The sequence below is a fragment of the Lepidochelys kempii genome, chromosome 3 (genome assembly GCF_965140265.1).
Source record: "Lepidochelys kempii isolate rLepKem1 chromosome 3, rLepKem1.hap2, whole genome shotgun sequence".
Classification (NCBI taxonomy): Eukaryota; Metazoa; Chordata; order Testudines; family Cheloniidae; genus Lepidochelys; species Lepidochelys kempii.
In genome coordinates, this window is record NC_133258.1 from 45,282,963 (window position 1) to 45,301,812 (window position 18,850).

General features: G+C 41.1%; 1 protein-coding gene across 4 annotated transcripts in view; it reads right to left on the reverse strand.

Annotated features, from left to right (window-relative positions):
- Positions 1-18,850, reverse strand: part of CILK1 (ciliogenesis associated kinase 1) — a 53,934-nt gene that overhangs the window by 19,255 nt on the left and 15,829 nt on the right. For 3 of the 4 annotated variants that reach the window (XM_073336255.1, XM_073336254.1, XM_073336256.1), the window contains exons 4-11: positions 17,000-17,054; positions 15,355-15,476; positions 12,981-13,060; positions 7,948-8,080; positions 6,590-6,761; positions 5,806-5,973; positions 3,546-3,860; positions 2,369-2,559 (exon numbers count right to left, since the gene is read on the reverse strand). In XM_073336255.1, coding sequence (XP_073192356.1) covers positions 2,369-2,559; positions 3,546-3,860; positions 5,806-5,973; positions 6,590-6,761; positions 7,948-8,080; positions 12,981-13,060; positions 15,355-15,476; positions 17,000-17,054 — 1,236 coding nt within the window. Of the gene's footprint in view, positions 1-2,368; positions 2,560-3,545; positions 3,861-5,805; positions 5,974-6,589; positions 6,762-7,947; positions 8,081-12,980; positions 13,132-15,354; positions 15,477-16,999; positions 17,055-18,850 lie in introns of those variants that run through there. The other variant, XM_073336257.1, reaches the window with a different exon arrangement.

Consider the following 18,850-nt stretch of genomic DNA (forward strand, 5'->3'; position numbering starts at 1 on the left):
TGTAGTAATTCAGACCCCACCCCATCTAATATCCCATCACAGGCCATTAGGCCTATTTACCATAAATATTTAATTACCAAAATCATGTTATCCCATCATACATCTCCTCCATAAACTTATCGAGTTTAATCTTAAAGCCAGATAGATCTTTTGCCCCCACTGCTTCCTTTGGAAGGTTATTCCAAAACTTCACTCCTCTGATGGTTAGAAACCTTCGTCTAATTTCTAGTCTAAATTTCCTGGTGGCCAGTTTATATCCATTTGTTCTTGTGTCCACATTGGTACTGAGCTTAAATAATTCCTCTCCCTCTCCGGTATTTATCCCTCTGATATATTTATAGAGAGCAATCATATCTCCCCTCAATCTTCTTTTAGTTAGGCTAAACAAGCCAAGCTCCTTGAATCTCCTTTCATAAGACAAGTTTTCCATTCCTCGGATCATCCTAGTAGCCCTTCTCTGTACCTGTTCCAGTTTGAATTCATCCTTCTTAAACATGGGAGACCAGAACTGCACACAGTATTCCAGACGAGGTCTCACCAGTGCCTTTTATAACGGTACTAAAACCTCCTTATCTCTACTGGAAATACCTCGCCTGATGCATCCTAAGACCGCATTAGCTTTTTTTTCACGGCCATATCACACTGGTGGCTCATAGTCATCCTATGATCAACCAATGCTCTAAGGTCCTTCTCCTCCTCCATTACTTCTAACTGATGCGTCCCCAGCTTATAACTAAAATTCTTGTTCTTAACCCCTAAATGCATAACCTTACACTTCTCAGTATTAAATTTCATCCTATTACTATTACTCCAGTTTACAAGGTCATCCAGATCCTCCTGTAGGATATCCTGGTCCTTCTCTAAATTGGCAATACCTCCCAGCTTTGTATCATCCGCAAACTTTATTAGCACACTCCCACTTTTTGTGCCAAGGTCAGTAATAAAAAGATTAAATAAGATTGGTCCCAAAACTGATCCCTGAGGAACTCCACTGGTAACCTCCCTCCAGCCTGACAGTTCACCTTTCAGTATGACCTGCTGTCGTCTCCCTGTTAACCAATTCCTTATCCACCTTTCAATTTTCATATTGATCCCCATCTTTTCCAATTTAACGAATAATTCTCCATGTGGCACGGTATCAAACGCCTTACTGAAATCTAGGTAAATTAGATCCACTGCGTTTCCTTTGTCTAAAAAATCTGTTACTTTCTCAAAGAAGGAGATCAGGTTGGTTTGGCATGATCTTCCTTTTGTAAAACCATGTTGTATTTTGTCCCATTTACCATTGACTTCAATGTCCTTAACTACTTTCTCCTTCAAAATTTTTTCCAAGACCTTGCACACTACAGATGTTAAACTAACAGGCCTGTAGTTACCTGGATCACGTTTTTTCCCTTTCTTAAAAATAGGAACTATGTTAGCAATTCTCCAATCATACGGTACAACCCCTGAGTTTACAGATTCATTAAAAATTCTTGCTAATGGGCTTGCAATTTCATGTGCCAATTCCTTTAATATTCTTGGATGAAGATTATCTGGGCCCCCCGATTTAGTCCCATTAAGCTGTTTGAGTTTTGCTTCTACCTCAAATATGGTAATGTCTACCTGCATAGCCTCATTCCCATTTGTCATGCTACCATTATCCCTAAGATCCTCTTTAGTCTTATTAAAGACTGAGGCAAAGTATTTGTTTAGCTATTGGGTCATGCCTAGATTATCCTTGATCTCCACTCCATCCTCAGTGTTTAGCGGTTCCACTTCTTCTTTCTTTGTTTTCTTCTTATTTATATGACTATAGAACCTTTTACTATTGGTTTTAATTCCCTTTGCAAGGTCCAACTCTACTTGACTTTTAGCCTGTCTCACTTTATCCCTACATGTTCTGACCTCAATAAGGTAGCTTTCCTTGCTGATCCCTCCCTTCTTCCACTCCCTGTATGCTTTCTGCTTTTTCTTAATCACCTCTCTGAGATGCTTGCTCATCCAGCTTGGTCTACAACTCCTGCCTATTAATTTTTTCCCCTTTCTTGGAATGCAGGCTTCCGATAGCTTCTGCAGCTTTGATTTAAAGTAATCCCAGGCCTCCTCCTTCACAAGCTAAGCATGTTTGTCAGAGAAAATATCGAACAGAAGTGTGGGGCCCTAGTGCAAGAAATCAGAGAGGCTGTTCTAAGCATAAGGGACAGCATGGAAAAAATCAAAAAGTCAAGAACCAAGAGGGAGTACAAACGTAGAGAATCCGTTACCGGCACTATAGTTAGGCAGAGAGAGCACAGGGAGAAAGTGCTAAGGAGCAAGAGGAGATGTAGGGGGAAATAAAAGCAAATAAGTAGTTGGGATGGGGTGAGAAGAGGAGACATCAACTTACCTACAAAGAGCTTCATCACTCTGTCGCCTCTTGTTTTTCATATCAGTTCTGGTGAGGGAAGAGCTAAAATCAAAGTCTTCCAAGTCATCCCACTCTTCAGAACCTTTCATTATTCTAGTAATGTGTCCCCATCTTCGCCTAGTCTTTGGTTTAAGTTCACCATTTGTGTTCTCTGTCCCAACCGGTATTTTCTGTTATTACGAAGAAGAAAACCAAAACATTTGTCATACAGAGCTATGGAATTATGAGGAGGGAAATCAGAACACAGTTTTTCCTTCACAAAGCAAGTGGTGATCTTGCTGTAGCAGCATAAATCCCCTCCAGCCCCACTAATATACCGAGGACCTGCTCTGTAACACACGTGTTCATACTAGCTTCTGCATCTCCTCCTGCCTTGATTGAGAGTCCTGCACTGACAGAAGAATGGAGCTCTTAAGTCTCTTTCAGCTCTAATTTCCATACGTCTTTCACTATAGAGCCTACAAAAAGTGATCAGCTTATGTTGAATTTTTAGCCCCAGACTCAACTTGTGGGTGCAAAACTGCATGTACGTTCATATGCCTGCACTTCAGTGCCTGTGCCTGCATTAAAATGTGTGCCAGCAAAACCTATTTGTCTTAACAGATTTTGCAGGTGAAAATTCTGACACTTGTGTCCTTGCAGCTGTTAAGGTGCATATGCATGTTTGCACTTCATGCAATTTTGCATATGCACAAGGTGAAGGTCACGTATAAGTTCTGCTGAAGACTTGGCTCTTAGTTTCAATACTCGTGGGCCCAATTCTCTTCTAACTTGGGCCTGAGTCTCATTTACACCAAGACCACTTTACATCACACTGGCAGTGTAAAATGGCTTGAAGTGAGTAAGCTACAGTTACATCGTCTTTAAGGCCACTTTACAATGCCAGAACACCGTAAAGTGGTCTTGGAGTAAGAAAGAATTGGGCCCACCTATTTGTTTTACACCAAAAAACTCCACCCACTTCAGTGGAGCTGCTTTCAGTTTACACCAGCATGAGATGAGAGCCAAGCTAGTCTTTATTCCTATTTCTCTCCTTTTATTAAAAAGGTACAAAGACGGCACTGTTGGTTTAAGGTACCACAAAAAAAAAATCCAATTAAGGAAAAATGCACAAAGTCATGAGCAAGTTTATCACTTATCCCAGACTCCTCCTCACCTGCTGAGGAATTTGACTACAAAGTGCTGGCAGATGCACCTGAGCAGGCTCGTCCTCTTTTAACTGGGTCACGTGGTCAGTCGCCAAGGAGTCTGCTTTATATGGATACGTGAGGTACTGGGAAGACTGGCTTTGCTGGAATGGTCTAGATGAGAGACGGACATGGGGTTTTGGAGGGGGTTGTGCAGGAGGAACAGGTTTAACACGGTGCAGTGCTGCTTTATCATGGAGTTCTTTCGGCTGCTTGCCCAGTTCTTGAATGCAGAGAGAGGTGCCCAGTGCATGCCCAACCAGGAAGTAGGGATACCGAAGTGCCTAAAATACAATAAACGCATCAGTATTCAACAGGGGAAGCCAGAGTCGCTGACTTAGCTTAGTCATATGGGACAGCTTCCATGTTACCTTCCCTCTTCCCTTTCCCACATGTTAGAGCAGGGGTAGGCAACGCGAGCTGATTTTCAGTGGCACTCTCACTGCCTGGGGCCTGGCCACCAGTCCGGGGGTGGGGGAGGTGGGGGGGCTCTGCATTTTAATTTAATTTTAAAAGAAGCTTCTTAAACATTTAAAAAACCTTATTTATTTTACATACAACAATAGTTTAGTTATATATTACAGACTTATAGAAACCTTCTAAAAACATTAAAACTTATTACTGGCATGCGAAACCTTACATTGGAGAGAATAAATGAAGACTCGGCACCCCACTTCTGAAAGGTTGCCGACCCCTGTGTTAGAGACTATCGAGACAGGACTCTGTACAACACATCCTACTGCTTCAGGTTAGAGTAAGTTCTAGTGACGGCTTAACTTCTATGCAAAAGCTTGTCTATGTAATGCAAGAGTAGTTAAAAAAAGGTTTCATACTAGCCTTTTTTGGTACAGTGGCAATATACTAATATTTAATTTGTAGTGCAGTAGTGTGCAAAGGCCCAGGAAGGATCAGGCACTGCACAGTAAGTAAGAGAAATAACATCCTCCAGAACTGAAGACTTTTAAATGTGTAGCTGTAATCAACAAATAATTGTCACTTTGTGCTAGCAGATTTTTTTCAATCACATGCCCAACTTGTATTTGATTCTGGGAGATACCAGCATTCCGAATTCTTGAAATCTACGTCATGTAGCTATGACAGTCTTGATCTGCTTTACAGATAATTAAGTAGTTGCTGCTGGGGGTGCAATAGTCTTCTTCTCCCTAGCTTCTGCCAACTAGAACAGGCTTTCAACATCTCCCTTCCTCACAAATTCCCCACGGCATTACAATCTTGTCTCATTTGTTTTGCAAGAAGTGCCATTTGCTTGTAATTATTAATACTAAATCGTCTGAAAACAGTTTAGCTTGTCCTCCCGTTCAAGTTTCCCCTCTCCCTCAATTTTACTTTGTAACTGCATTAGTTAAGTCTACAGATTTTTGAATGAAAGACTTTATGCAAAATAAGGGCCCAATCCTGCTCCCAATGAACTCCCTGGGAGCTTTGACCTAAGGTTGGGTCTATCCACCAAATGCTTGTTTCATTACATAGGGACCTATCGTGCACAGCATTGAATTCCCTTAACTGCCATTGAAGTTAATGGACTAACTCATTATCTGCAATATTGACTATTTAAAGCCCATCATTCAAACTGCTGAGCATCCTCACCTCCTTCTGATTTGCAAAAGAAAGCCCTTACTAAGATTAAATTAATAGATTATAAAGCCAGAAAAGAGCTTTGTGATCATCTAGTCAAGCCTCCTGAATAACACAGGCCATAGAATTTCCCTGAATTAATTTCTGTTTGAACTAGGGTATCTATCTTTTAGAAAGACATCTAATCTTGATTTAAAAATTGCCAGTGACTGAGAATCCACCACAACCCTTCGTAAATTGTCCCAGTGTTTAATTACTCTCATCATAAAAAAAAAAAAAGGTACACCTTATTTCCAGCCTGAATTTCTCTAGCCACAATTTCCAGCCTTTGGACCTCGTTAGATATCTTGGTTTTCTAGACCAAAAGATCCTGTTAATACATTTCTGTGTCCTGTTTAGACTGATCAAGTCACCCCTTAACTTTCTCTTCGTTAAGCTAAACGGATTGAGCTCCTTAAGTCTTATCAGGCATGTTTTCTAAACCTTTAATCATTCTTGTGGCTCTTGTCTACATCCTCTCCAATTTATAGCCACAAGGGTAATTAATGACAGTCTGGAGCAAAGGTAGAGCGCAACTGAATATAACTAACTATCAGCTGCACAGAGACATAGTAAAGAAAAAGGAAAACAAACCTGACTAGCTGTTGGTCGCTTTTTGGGGTCCCATTGTAGCATGTCTCGCATGAGCTGAACTGCCTCACTGCCAGCATTAGGAATTAGAGTCTTTAGGTTGTTAGGTACACACTGGGGCCAGCGAAAATTCATGGTACCTGCAAGTTGGTAGCCTTCAGGCCAGTCGTTCTGAAAGAATCAGTATTCTGATCACTGAAAAACCCAACCATAAAGAGGTCTGATGTCTAAGTACCAATACTGTTCACTTTCAGTACCTCTCATCAACCATCTTAGAGTTCTTTACAGGTTTAATTAATTAACCTCAAAGCACTGCTGTGACAATTAAAAAACACAACAAAACAAAAACAGAAAAACCACACACCAGGAAACCTGCCATACAGATCACACACCAAGTCAATGCCAGAAACGGGGGCAGAAGAGACTGTCCATCCCCCCGGTTTGTTCTGGCCACTGAACCAGAACAGACATGTGCCCCAACTGTAAATGAGCCTCTAATTCCATAGAAAGGGCCTGAGGACATTGGAAATTTCAAATAATTGTTATCTGATAAAATTCTTCCTTTCTGGACATGTCTTTTCTAACATCATAATTTTCAAGGGTATAATTTTTAACTGTTGACTTCCCAGATAATACAAGTTTTGTTATTTCACCTCTGAGATCAGTACTAGACTATGGCAACAACAAGTATGAAGAGGATAAAGAGACATTCTATCCTATATCCTAGGCATAGTATCATTGATGCACTAAGCAATACACATTGAAGACGTGGATCTCACTTAGCTACCTTTTTTGGTGTCCCCAGTACTTGGCAAATCTTGAATATAGTATCTATTTCACTGGCACCAGGGAAGAGAGGCCTTAACGTGTAAACCTCTGCCATTATACAGCCGACAGCCCAGATATCAATGGGAGAGCTATAGCTGGTGGATCTCAGAAGAACTTCAGGAGCCCTATACCTATAAAAACAGCAGTTTATAGCATTCACAAATCAAACAAGTACTGCATAACATCGTTACCTCAAGTGGGACAGCCCGTGATTTTTCATTCTCTGCCTCTCTGGAGACAGAAAGCATCCTTTAAAGGATTCCCAGGAACCCCCACACAATGCACAAGACGGTATCTCTTTTAGAGTCAGGGTTTGAAGTGAAACAATATTCCCAGAATGCCCCATCAGATACTCCCATTTTTGCTTAGACACTGCACATCATGAAGCACTTTAAGAGCTGAAGGCCCAAACCTGTGAGGTAATGCTCAGCACCCCTATTCCCACAAAGTCAATGAGAGTAGAGAGGGCCAAGCACTTGTGCATAGAGCCCCATTCTGCGAAAGTACAGATTTATTCTCAGCAACTGAAGTTGTGTGGCAATTTTCCTTGCACTTTCATTGCTTTTTTTAAAGTTGATTTTCAGTGAGAACATTTAAAAAAAAAAAAAAGTAGACTTAACACAAACTATGCTGAAGATTTAGGTCATCACTGACAAGGAAAAAGACCCAGTGTTCCCGCCTTTGGTCCTTTGTCTCAGATTGAAATAAATTTGGAAGTTCAGAGATGTGTTGGGCCAACTCCTCTTTACTGAGGCAAGATGTTCGGTTTTGCCTCAGCCACCCACATGGGCTGATGAAGAAAGCTGACAACAAAGTATGGATGCTTTTGATTTAAGATTAGAAGGATGAGTGGGAGTCATCTGTTAGTATTAGGTGCGCATATGGCACGAATCATTGATTAAACTTGATTCTTTTGTCTTCCTTTTCCCTGCTTGCGTTTACGCTGTTTCCCACCCCCATGCTATTTCTCAGTGCCCAACCAGAGCAGCACTACGAGTGCTGTAACAGTCTTTTCAGTAGCTCTATAGTGATTGTGGTGGCCCCGGACCACTGCTGGTTTTGGAGACTATTCTTCATATGCACAGTAAATTAAGTAATATCCATTCATTTCAACTATGCTACTGTCATTTGCCAGTACATCCATTGTCTTACACATTTTGAAGCCTTTTAGTTACGCTAAATAAATGTGATGCACTAGTTTTATGGACCAACAATGACATCATCCTTCACTTAAGTTAAAGTTTTGTCTTGTCTAGAAGTCATGCCTTTAGACATGTAATTTCATAAAATATAGACAAACATTAACATTGCATTTACCATCTTGTAGATACATAGTCTGTGTAAGGAGGCCTAGATCGGATTTCTCGGGCTAAGCCAAAGTCTGCTATTTTCACAAGTTCTGGTCCCATGCAAAGGAGGTTTTCAGGTTTCAAGTCTCTGTGAAAGAACCCTGCAATGCAAATTAAACATCAGTCTGCACTGCATTAACACCCATTTGTAGTCTTTATTTTTTCCTACTTAGATTCCTTCACTTCAGTTGCCACTATTGCAGGTCCAACAGCAGGTCAGAACAGTTTAAAATAATCTTAACCTTGCTAGTCTACATATTTTAGTCAGCCCATGAGGGTAAATACATAGAAGTTGAGATTTTCAAAGTAGTGTGGCCAACTCCCTGCCCATCTTCCTTTAATGTTAATGGAAGATGTGCAATTTTAATGTTAGTTTTATTTTGTTTTAATTTGAATAGGTGTGGCCTAAATAGCAAAATCTCCCCTTAGGTTAATTTAAGCAAAAAAAAAAAAGAAGAATGATTCTTTATATTTCTACAATTCCTTCCCCTAAGCATTTCTAAACGCTTTACAAAAGTTTGTCTTCCCAGCCATGGTAGAAAGGGACACTTGAGCTACAGTGGATACAAATAAGGCAGTTGCTAGAAAAGTGCTCAACATAAGGAGTCTTTCACTATGGAATTTGCTTCCCTTCTTGCTCTGCCAGAGCCTGGACTTCTTAAACTTCTGGGCATGCTGGAAAATCTGTCTTTTCGTGCAGGCATTAGGGGAGATGGGGGGGAGGTCATCTCAGAGATGGAGTGGCTGGAGGTTGAAGGAGGATTTAGGTAGGATTTTTGTGTTATGGTTGGATGGAATGGCTTAGGATACAGTCTATTCACTGGCAAACTTGAAGCTAGAACAACTGATTAAAGTTTACTATTGAAAATTTTGATTTGTGGGTTTTAAGTTTTGGAAGGTGCTTAGGGATCTGGATAAGCACCAAAGAAACGAAAAAAAAAAAAAAAAGAAATCAATATACTGGTGTACTGTGATACAAAAACATCAAGTATGTGTGTGTGTTTTACAGTTGGTGAAAACGAGAGACAGAGTTTGTGACTCATTTGACAGAAGTACAAAGAGAGCCCAGGTCTCAGGACTTGCAGGCTTATGCCGTTAGCCACAAGACCATATTACCTCCGTTGTGGCAAAATCTTCCAACTCTTCCTTGTGGCTGTGATTCACAACGTCTTGGTAGAAATCATTTACAATCCAGAGTGCAGGAGATCAGCGTAAAAATCTAGTGGTTTGTCTAAAACTGATCAGTTACATTTTGCACAGCAACAATATGCAGGACCGGGATGCATTCAGGATGTTTTGTTTGTGCTTTCTTTGCCAGGTTGTACCAGTGAGGACTTAGAGATTTGTCTACAGCTCATTTAACATGGTTTTAAAATATTTGATTTTCTGTTGTTGTGACAGATAGAGATTTCTTGTTCTCTTTGAGTATGTCTTAGACGCACTAATGTGAATTGAGGAGAATAAAGCCATTAGCAGGAACACATTTTATAAAAGTAAAATCAGTGTTAAGTAATTTTCATAGATTCCAAGTCCATTGTGATCATCTAGTCTGTCCTCCTGTATAACACAGACCAGAGAACTTCTCCAAAGTAGTTCCTAGAGTATATCTAGCATTCCTAGAGATGGAGAAAAAAAATTGTTCTCTTGCCACGGAGGGCAGGACAAGAGGCAATAGGTTCAAACTACAACATAGCAGATTTAGATGAAATCTGAGGAAAAACTTCTTAACTGTAAGAACAGTTGGACAATAGAGTAAATTGCCCAGGGAAGTCATGGAAGCTCCTTCACTGAAGGTTTTCAAAAGAAATCTGGATATCCAGCAGTCTTGGATGATCTTGCATCTTGGCAGGGGTTTACAGTGGACGACCCTCAAGGTCCATTCTAACCTTATGGTTCTATGATCGTTTTAAATCAAGATTGGATATTTTTCTAAACTGGTCAGTGATGGAGCATCTATCCTTTGTAACTTGTTCCAATGGTTAATTATTCTCACCTTTAAAATTTATGCCTTATTTCCAGTCTGAATTTGTCTAGCTTCAACTTCCAGCCATTGCATTATGTTAGATGTTTCTCTGCTCAACTGAAGAGCCCATTATGAAATATTTTGTTCCTCCTACAGATAGGCTGTACTCACTTCATGCCTTAACCTTTTCTTGAGCTAAGTAGATTAAGCTCAGCACAATAAACCACGTTTTCTAATCCTTTAATCATTCTTGTGGCTCTTCTCCAAACCTTCTACAACTTATCAACACCCTTCTTGAATTGTGGACACCAGAACCGGATACAGTTTTCTAGCAGCAGTTACACCAGTGACCAGTACAGAGGTAAAATAACCCTTTACTTCTCCTTGAGATTCCCCTATTTATGCATGCCAGGCCTGCATTAGCGGTTTTGGTCATATCACACTGGGAGTTCATGTTCAGCTGATTATCCACTATGATCCCCAAATCTTTGTCAGAGTCACTTCTTCCCAGGATAGAATCCCCCATCCTGTAAGTATAGCCTACATTCTTTGTTCCTAAAAGGTGTAATATGGCTAATGTTAGGATATAGATATTCAGGCCTGTCTGCAAAGGCCTGTACTCTAAGAATTTAGGTGTATTCTTATCACTTGGCTAGTGATAGAGGTATAAAAGAAAGAATCAAAATCACTGTCTGCTGGTGTAAGGGCCTTCTCTTACTGTGACAGTCTGAGGCCCTGTTCTTAGGCTAAGGCCTTTGGCTAAGCAGCAGAGGCAGCCATAAGCTGGGAAGCGAACAGTCACATCCTCACATTCCAAACTAGTCACACTGAAATAAGGTGCTATTCGGCTGTTAGGAATACAATCCTGTCCTGATAGTTCCTATCACCTCCAGAGAAAGGGAAGTGCCTAGAAAATGTAAAAGGAAACTTAGTTTGATAGCATCCTGTCTGGCAAGAACTCACTTATCAATAGCTGGGATGTGAAATCCTCGCTTCTGTGTTGTCTTGTCATTGTAGTTCCCACTTTGCTATAGTTTGTCTGTATAATCTCTGGCTGGTTCTGTGATTGTTCCTGTCTGCTGTATAATTAATTTTGCTGGGTGTAAACTAATTAAGGTGGTGGGATATAATTGGTTACATAATCATGTTACAATATGTTAGGATTGGTTAGTTAAATTTCAGGAAAATGATTGGTTAAGGTATAGCTAAGCAGAACTCAAGTTTTACTATATAATCTGTAGTCAATGAGGAAGTGTGGGTGTGGGTGGGGGTGGGCATGTGGGTGTGTGAGATGGGAACAGGGAATGGGGGTAAGAAAATTGGAATCGTGTTTTGCTAAAGGGGGAGATGGGAACAGGGAATGGGGGTAAGAAAATTGGAATCATGTTTTGCTAAAGGGGGAAATGGGAACAGGGAATGGGAGTAAGGAAGTTGGAATCATGTTTGGCTAAGGGTAGGAATGGGAACAGGGACACAGGTGTAAGGCTCTGTGGTGTCAGAGCTGGGAAGGAGGATACTAAGGAAGGAAACTGGAATCATGCTTGCTGGAAGTTCACCCCAATAAACATCGAATTGTTTGCACCTTTGGACTTCGGGTATTGTTGCTCTCTGTTCATGCGAGAAGGACCAGGGAAGTAAGTGGGTGAAGGAATAAGCCCCCTAACAGCTAAACATTTATGTTTAGCCATATTAAAATGCATATTGTTTGCTTAAGACCAGTTTCAAAGCGATCTGGATCACTTGATAAATCAGTGACCATCCTCTTCATTATTTACCATTCTCCCAATTTTTGGGTCATCTGTAAACTTTATCAGTGATGATTTTATGTTTTCTTCCATGTCATTGATTACAAAAGTTAAACATCATAGGCACAAGAACTGATCCCTGCAGGATCTCACTGGGAACACTTCCATTGGATGAGGATTCCCCATTTACAATTACACTTAGCCAGTTTTTAATCCATTTACTGTGTGCCTTGTTAATTTTATACCATTCTAGTTTTTTAATCAAAATTTTGTGTGGTACCAAGTCAAATGCCTTACAGAACTCCAAGTATATTATATCAGCACTATTATTGTTAGCAATCAAACTTGTAATCTCATTAAAAAAATTAAAAAAAAAAAAAAGATAGATCCTTTCAAACTAACTCGCTATTTTCTATAAGCCATTTTGTCCCATTGGGACTGTGATCCTGTAAGTCCTTCACCCACAAATAGCTCCACTTATGGGTGTTCTGCCTGTGGAGGGTTTGCAGGATTGAAACCCACTGTTATCATTTTAATATACTTACAAGACAGTATTACAATGCATAGGGAACGTTAAGAGTAAACTCTAAAATTAAAAGAAATAATTGCTTGATTCAAAATTGGTTTTCTTAGGTAGATCTTATTAGTGCTGGCTGGCCAACGAAGTCCGTTCTTATTGTTATCCTAAGGCTATCAAAGCTATTAAATCACAGGGATATTTTACCATAAGTGTAATAATGTGTGGATACATTTCACACACATATATACACACACTACATAATTTAACAGTCATGAGAAATGCCAAGTTATAAACTCTGGAGGTGGAAACCCTCCTTTGTCCAGAGAACAGGTATAGCACAGATAGCACCAGTGCAAATCTTATCACACTGTTCCACCAAGATGCCTTAGCCCTCACCTGAAAACGACCGCCGAGAGAGGCAAAAAGATAATTTAGTCTCCATGCCCAATCTTTGGGGACTTTTCTGGGATGGTCAACAAGAATGCCCATTGGTGCCAGCTGTGCTGGTAGTTTTGTGATGTGGAATCCTATTCATTAAAGGAGCTGGAGAAGCTGCCACGTTAGTTGAACATTACAGGCAACCAAGCAGATAAGTATTTGTGGTCACTGGCATTCTTGCCCAACTTGGAATTCGTGACCTGAAAGTGAACAGCCCGTCTCCTATTAATAGCCCCCATCACTCCATTTAACAGAGGAATTTTATTATTTATTTTAAAACTAACAGACACTATCTTGCTCCAGTTCAAAATATTTAGAGCCAAAATACAGCCTACCATGTTTATGGATAAATGCAAGCCCTTGCAGGATCTGATACATAATATTCCTAACTGTAGATTCAGGAAACAGTTTGTTTCTGTAGAGTGAAAAGTACAGAAAAGTTACTCGCTGTGTCACTGCATCAGTTTCTTATCATTTCTTCGGCACCTATAGGAAAAGGAACAGTTAGAACAGCTAGAAAAGCAATTGTAAGCAGTGTACTTTGCTTTTCAACAAGAACTGTGCAGTCTTTATGTTCACTGCCATATCCTGGGGTATTTAAGCTACATTTGATATGGAACGCTGCAAGTAAAAAAAGCTAGTCAATAAATTGAACAACATGATGTAAGACTTAAAACAAAGAAGAATGCTTCAGGCACATCCCACAACACTGCAAGGATTCAGAGACAGCCCATCTCAGTAGAACACTTTTCACTGTTCTTTTCCCGATGAGCTCACTTCTGTCATATGTGAGATCAGACATTTTACTTTAAGCTTTACTTGGTATGGGGCTCCTCTTTATGGTCTTTTCTGGCTTCATGAAGGTAATCCTCCTTACTGCTGTTGATATCAGAGCAGTCCCCCTTGCAATTGCCTCTAAGAGGATCTGCCAGGGCAGCAGGTTTAGGAATAGCCCTTGCTATTGAGGAAAGGAAGATCTAGACCCATGGGCTAAGTGATAAGCACCTACAGCCCCACGGCATCTCAGTAGGCAGGGCAGTGGCCTTGAAGAGCTCAGTGACAGGATTCACTGGAAAGAGCCGACCACCAGTGAAACGAGAGGCCTGGACATTCTTTAACTCCCTGTGCTTGATCCCTCCCTTAAACTCATTCAGCCCATCCCATATTTTAAAAGTGAGGTCAGCAACTAGTCAGGACTTTCCTTTTAAACTGTAGTGGAATTGAGTTGAGTTTCTTCTCTCTCCCCGCCAATGTGTAAAAATTGAGTTTTAGCTTAGGTTTAAAGAAATCATTAGAGTTTAACAGGTTTATGTTTAAAATTCTTAATCATTTTGCAGGATTTCTACCATGAAATATTTTCTGCACTATAACATCCCTGAATGCACATGTGCAATTCAGTCTCATGCCCTTTTGTTTCCATGAGTATGTAGCATCCATGACCCTTGCTAAAAAATGTTTTGAGATACCATATAGGAATAATTTGTATTCGTGGTGGGGCAGGTCCCCATCCCAGTCAGGAAGAGGATAAAGAGCTCTTCGGAGCACAATCAGCCACAACCCAACACACCTGTAAGGCCTGCCAACCTTGGAGATGGGCAGGATCCTAAAAGGGAGGATCCAAGCCCAGTGCAGGGTGGCAATTTGATGTAAGCTGAGCTAGACCACAGAGCACAGGTGGCTTATCAGCAAAGCTACTGAAGAGCCTCTGAAGAAGTAGAGCTGTCTTCTTTGCTCTGCTGTATTCTTTAGCACCTAGGGTGGTTGGGCTGGCCTATGGACACGCTGAAGGGGATCTGGGTTCCCAACCATCTGAGACTACTCACCTTTTGTCTCACATAGAACAGCAGTGGACCATTTTGAAAGCAAGAGGATTATTTTGTTTCCCTGTTTCAATCGGATTGTTTTATGCCCCCAGAAGAGAGTGCTGTCTCTAAAACATACAGCTAGAGGACTACCCCCAAACCAGTTCTACAGATATGTCAGCATTCAGGAAAGGACATCAGAGAGAGGAGCCCCAAGAGGGTAGCCTATGACAGTATTGTAAAACAAGTACTCATTTTCTTGAAGTTCAGAACTTCATGCAATAAAGACCTAAGGTCTAAAACACATTTGTCCATCTGATTTAGTGCACCTGACCACACCTGTGCATGCATATTGGCCACATGTACAACCAAAATAACATTTTGGTATCTAAATATCCATTTGTGTATGCACAAATGCCTAGTTTGTGTATGCAATCACAGTACCTGTACATTCAAAGAGACAAATATGTTCTAGACCTTTGTCTTCACTTTATGAAAGCCTGACCTATCAGCTGAACTCTAAGGGCTTGTCCACATGAGGGAGTTTTACACTGGTTTTGCTATACCAATGAAAATCCCTAGTACAGATGAGCTGCATCCATATGAAAAGGGGCTTATACTAATGTGACTTGCTTTGCTTTACACTGGTGCAATGTGAGCACACTGGGGGTTTGCATCAGATATAGTTACATTGATGCAAAAATCCCTGATGTAGCTAGTCACCAAAATAAAGCAAGGGCCACATTTTCTTCTGTAATATACAACTTTAAAATAAGATTGTGTTTGGAGGCTAAATATAACTGCAACCTTTAAAAGATATGGATGTCAAAGACCGCTAAGAAACGAACTCACTACCTTTATAGTTAAGTTTATATTAGGAATGGTGTTAATGATGTAACTTACATACCTTTCTTTCATCAATTGGTAAAGATTTTCCTTCATGTATTCAAACACAAAATAAAGATGATCATTTTCCCTGATAACTTCTTTCAGTTTTACTATATTGGCATGGTTTAATTTCTTCAAAGACTAGAAGCACAAAATACAAAAGAATGTAACACACTGTTATAAGGAAGTATTCCATTTCACTTACCTTGAAGCCCTTGTTGTACAAGCTAAACTTATATGCTGTTTAATTGTTTAAGCAGAAGGTAGCTTTAAAGACCAGATTTCCAAAGAAAGCAATTCACATATACATTTGCAAGTGGTCCGAGTTAGGTGTCCAGGCTGATTTGTGCCAACATATTAGCTTTTAATTGTGCTTAGCTTGCAGTTAGACACACCCAACTGGCTCACTGTTACACATCTGATGGGCTGCATCTTCTCAATGGAGGACCATCCACTCTACTTGTGCCTATTCTGCTAGAAGCAAGAGGAGATTTTGGCATGAACTCAGTCCAATTCACCTGTAGGTCTTTTCCCTCTAAAATTTCCCACCTTTTCAATAACCAGTGGTAGCAACAGCATAGACAAATCCTGCTTTAAGCAGGGTTAGAAGAGAAGTGATTAAAGTTTTCTACACTTGTGCTCCCACTGACACTACTGCTGTTGGAGCTGAACTAGTGGTAGCAACAGTGGGAAGTTAAGGAACACCTCACACTTATTGTTTGTGTCTCTGGTCTAATTATCCGGAAACAGGACTACCCTGCGTGGAAAGGAGCGTATGTACAGATGCGGTTGGTAATGAAGGCCATATATACATAAGCCTTAAAATCCATACTACAATGCTACTCCCAGCTCCTGTTAAGAGTTCTTGCAGTGCAGCCCTGCCATAGGAACAGCCAGAATTCAGATAGCTATCTGCTCCCTTGGGCTGCTGCTGACTGCAGGTATCCTGGCAGGAGCCCGCTCCACACCATCTACAATCTGGCACCAGCAGTCTACAATCAATAGTTTTTTACATGACTGCAAAACAGCATGTGATAGTGTTAAGGAAGAATGAGGAAACGGCAAAGCTACCATGAACATACTGTATATACTCGTTCATAACCAGAATATTTTTGGTAAAAAAGTGATGCATCAAAGAGCAGGGGTTGCTTATAAACGGGTCTACTCCAAAATTTGATGATTATTTTAAACTCTATGAAATCATTGAATATCTAATACATTGTAGTTTTGTTTACCTGGAGCATCTGGGAAGTCACTTCCTGCAGCTCCCATTGGCTGGGAACGGAGAACCATGGCGACAGGGAACTGAGGTGCTCCATGCCTGCAGACGCTCCAGGTAAACAAAACATCCTGACCCACCAGCATCTTACCCTGATGGGCTGGGAGCCAAAGTTTGCCAACCCCTGAAAAATAGGGTCGGCTTCTGAAAGGGTCATACAGTTTTTACTATTTTTACCTATCCATCTTGCGAGGTCGACTTATAAATGAACGGGTAACGAACGAGTATATATGGTACTCCACAGCTCTTACTGCAGGGACCGCTAATGATGCTCTTCGCAAGACAGCTGGAATGGGTCTGTTACCTAGAAACACCAGAAAGAACTGTTCGAATGTAAAAGGCCTTGTAAACGCTGGGTTGAAAAGTAACAATCCTTAACAAATACCTTAACCTCTCGAAGATTCATGCATTCCTCCCAAGAGTAGAACTTTCTCTTCATCCTGTGGAAGCGGGGGGATGGGGGGTGGGGAGAGGGGGAAGAAATATAGCAGTCAGTGCCATTATAGTCTGAGCTCCATAAGTCTCTGCACCTCAGTTTCTCCATCTGAGAAAGCACTTTACATCTCTAGATCAGTGGTTCCCAAACTTTAACAACCCATGAACCCCTTTCACTAAAATGTCAAGTCTCATGAACCCCCTCCTAAAAATGAATATTTCCAGGGATTTTCTCCTTTACCTGAGTATAAATTATAAAAACTCTAGATCAGTGGTTCTCAAAGCTGGTCCGCCGCTTGTTCAGGGAAAGCTCCTGGCGGGCCGGGCCGGTTTGTTTACCTGCCACATCCGCAGGTTCGGCCGATCGCGGCTCCCACTGGCCGCAGTTCGCTGCTCCAGGCCAATGGGGGCTGCGGGAAGGGCGGCCAGCACATCCCTCGGCCTGCGCCGCTTCCCGCAGCCCCCATTGACCTAGAGAGGCGAACCGTGGCCAGTGGGAGCCGCGATCGGCCGAACCTGTGGATGCGGCAGGTAAACAAACCGGCCTGGCCTGCCAGGGGCTTTCCCTGAACAAGCGGCGGACCGGCTTTCAGAACCACTGGTATAGATGAAGGGTGCTATATGGGAGTTAGGTATTCATCTACAGCCTCTCTGGTCACTCAGTAACAGACTTAAAGGTGGCAATTTTGCAACAGAAAAGCTTCAAAAACAGACTCCAACGAGAAACTGCTGAACTTGAATTAAGATGCAAACTAGATATCATTAACTTGGGTTTGAATAGAGACTGGGAGTGGCTGGGCATTAAACATGAGGAAATAGATTCAACATGTGAAGTATCCTCACACCTTCTTGTCAACTGTCTAAATGGGCCACCTTGATTATCACTACAAAAGTTTTTCTGATAATAGCTCATCTTAATTAATTAGCCTCTTACAGTTGGTACGGCTACTTCCACCTTTTCATGTTCTCTGTACGTATATAACTCTTCTTACTATACGTTCCATTCTATGCATCCGATGAAGTGGGCTGTAGCCCACGAAAGCTTATGCTCAAATAAATTTGTTAGTCTCTAAGGTGCCACAAGTACTCCTGTTCTTTATTAAAAAAAAAACAAAAACAACATACTTGTATAACTAGGTCTATTTTTGTTCCTTCTTTCCCTTGCTATTTCCTCCTTTTCTGCACCTTGATTTCTTCTTGTGCCTTCTATGCCTTTCCCTTCTTCTATTCCTCAATTCCTTCACTTTTCAGCATCCAGGTTTCCTCCACCCTTTTTAATTGCCCCCTCCCCTGAAAAGATTCTCTCCCCCACTAACTTCACCAACTGAGACCTGTTTTCCTGTCCACTTTGGCCTCTCTCCCCGACCTATTAAACAACATTCCTCTAACACAGCCAGTTTCATAGAGATGGGTCTCTCTTTACTTCCAACCTGTAATAGTATTTATCATGTTACAACTGTGTAAACATAGTGTGTTATGCACCACCTAAGTAAAGCATGCTCATTTCTTTAAAATGCAGTTAATTTCCATAGTAGATAGTGTGTGCGCACAAGAGCTTTGTCCCACCTCAATACAGAATCACTAACTGCTACTGCAAGCGTTTTTCAACTTGGAAATGACCTTGGTATTTTGATATTTTAAAAAAAATCATTCCAATTGGTTTTTGTTTTGTTTTGCAGTGACTGCACCAGGCCTGAAGATGCCATGCTTTTGGCTATCACTTCTACGGCGCTGGTTTGTTCCACAGGATCTGTTTGGCATTATGATGAAACCTCAAAGGGAAGTGGTTGCTAGCAAGGTT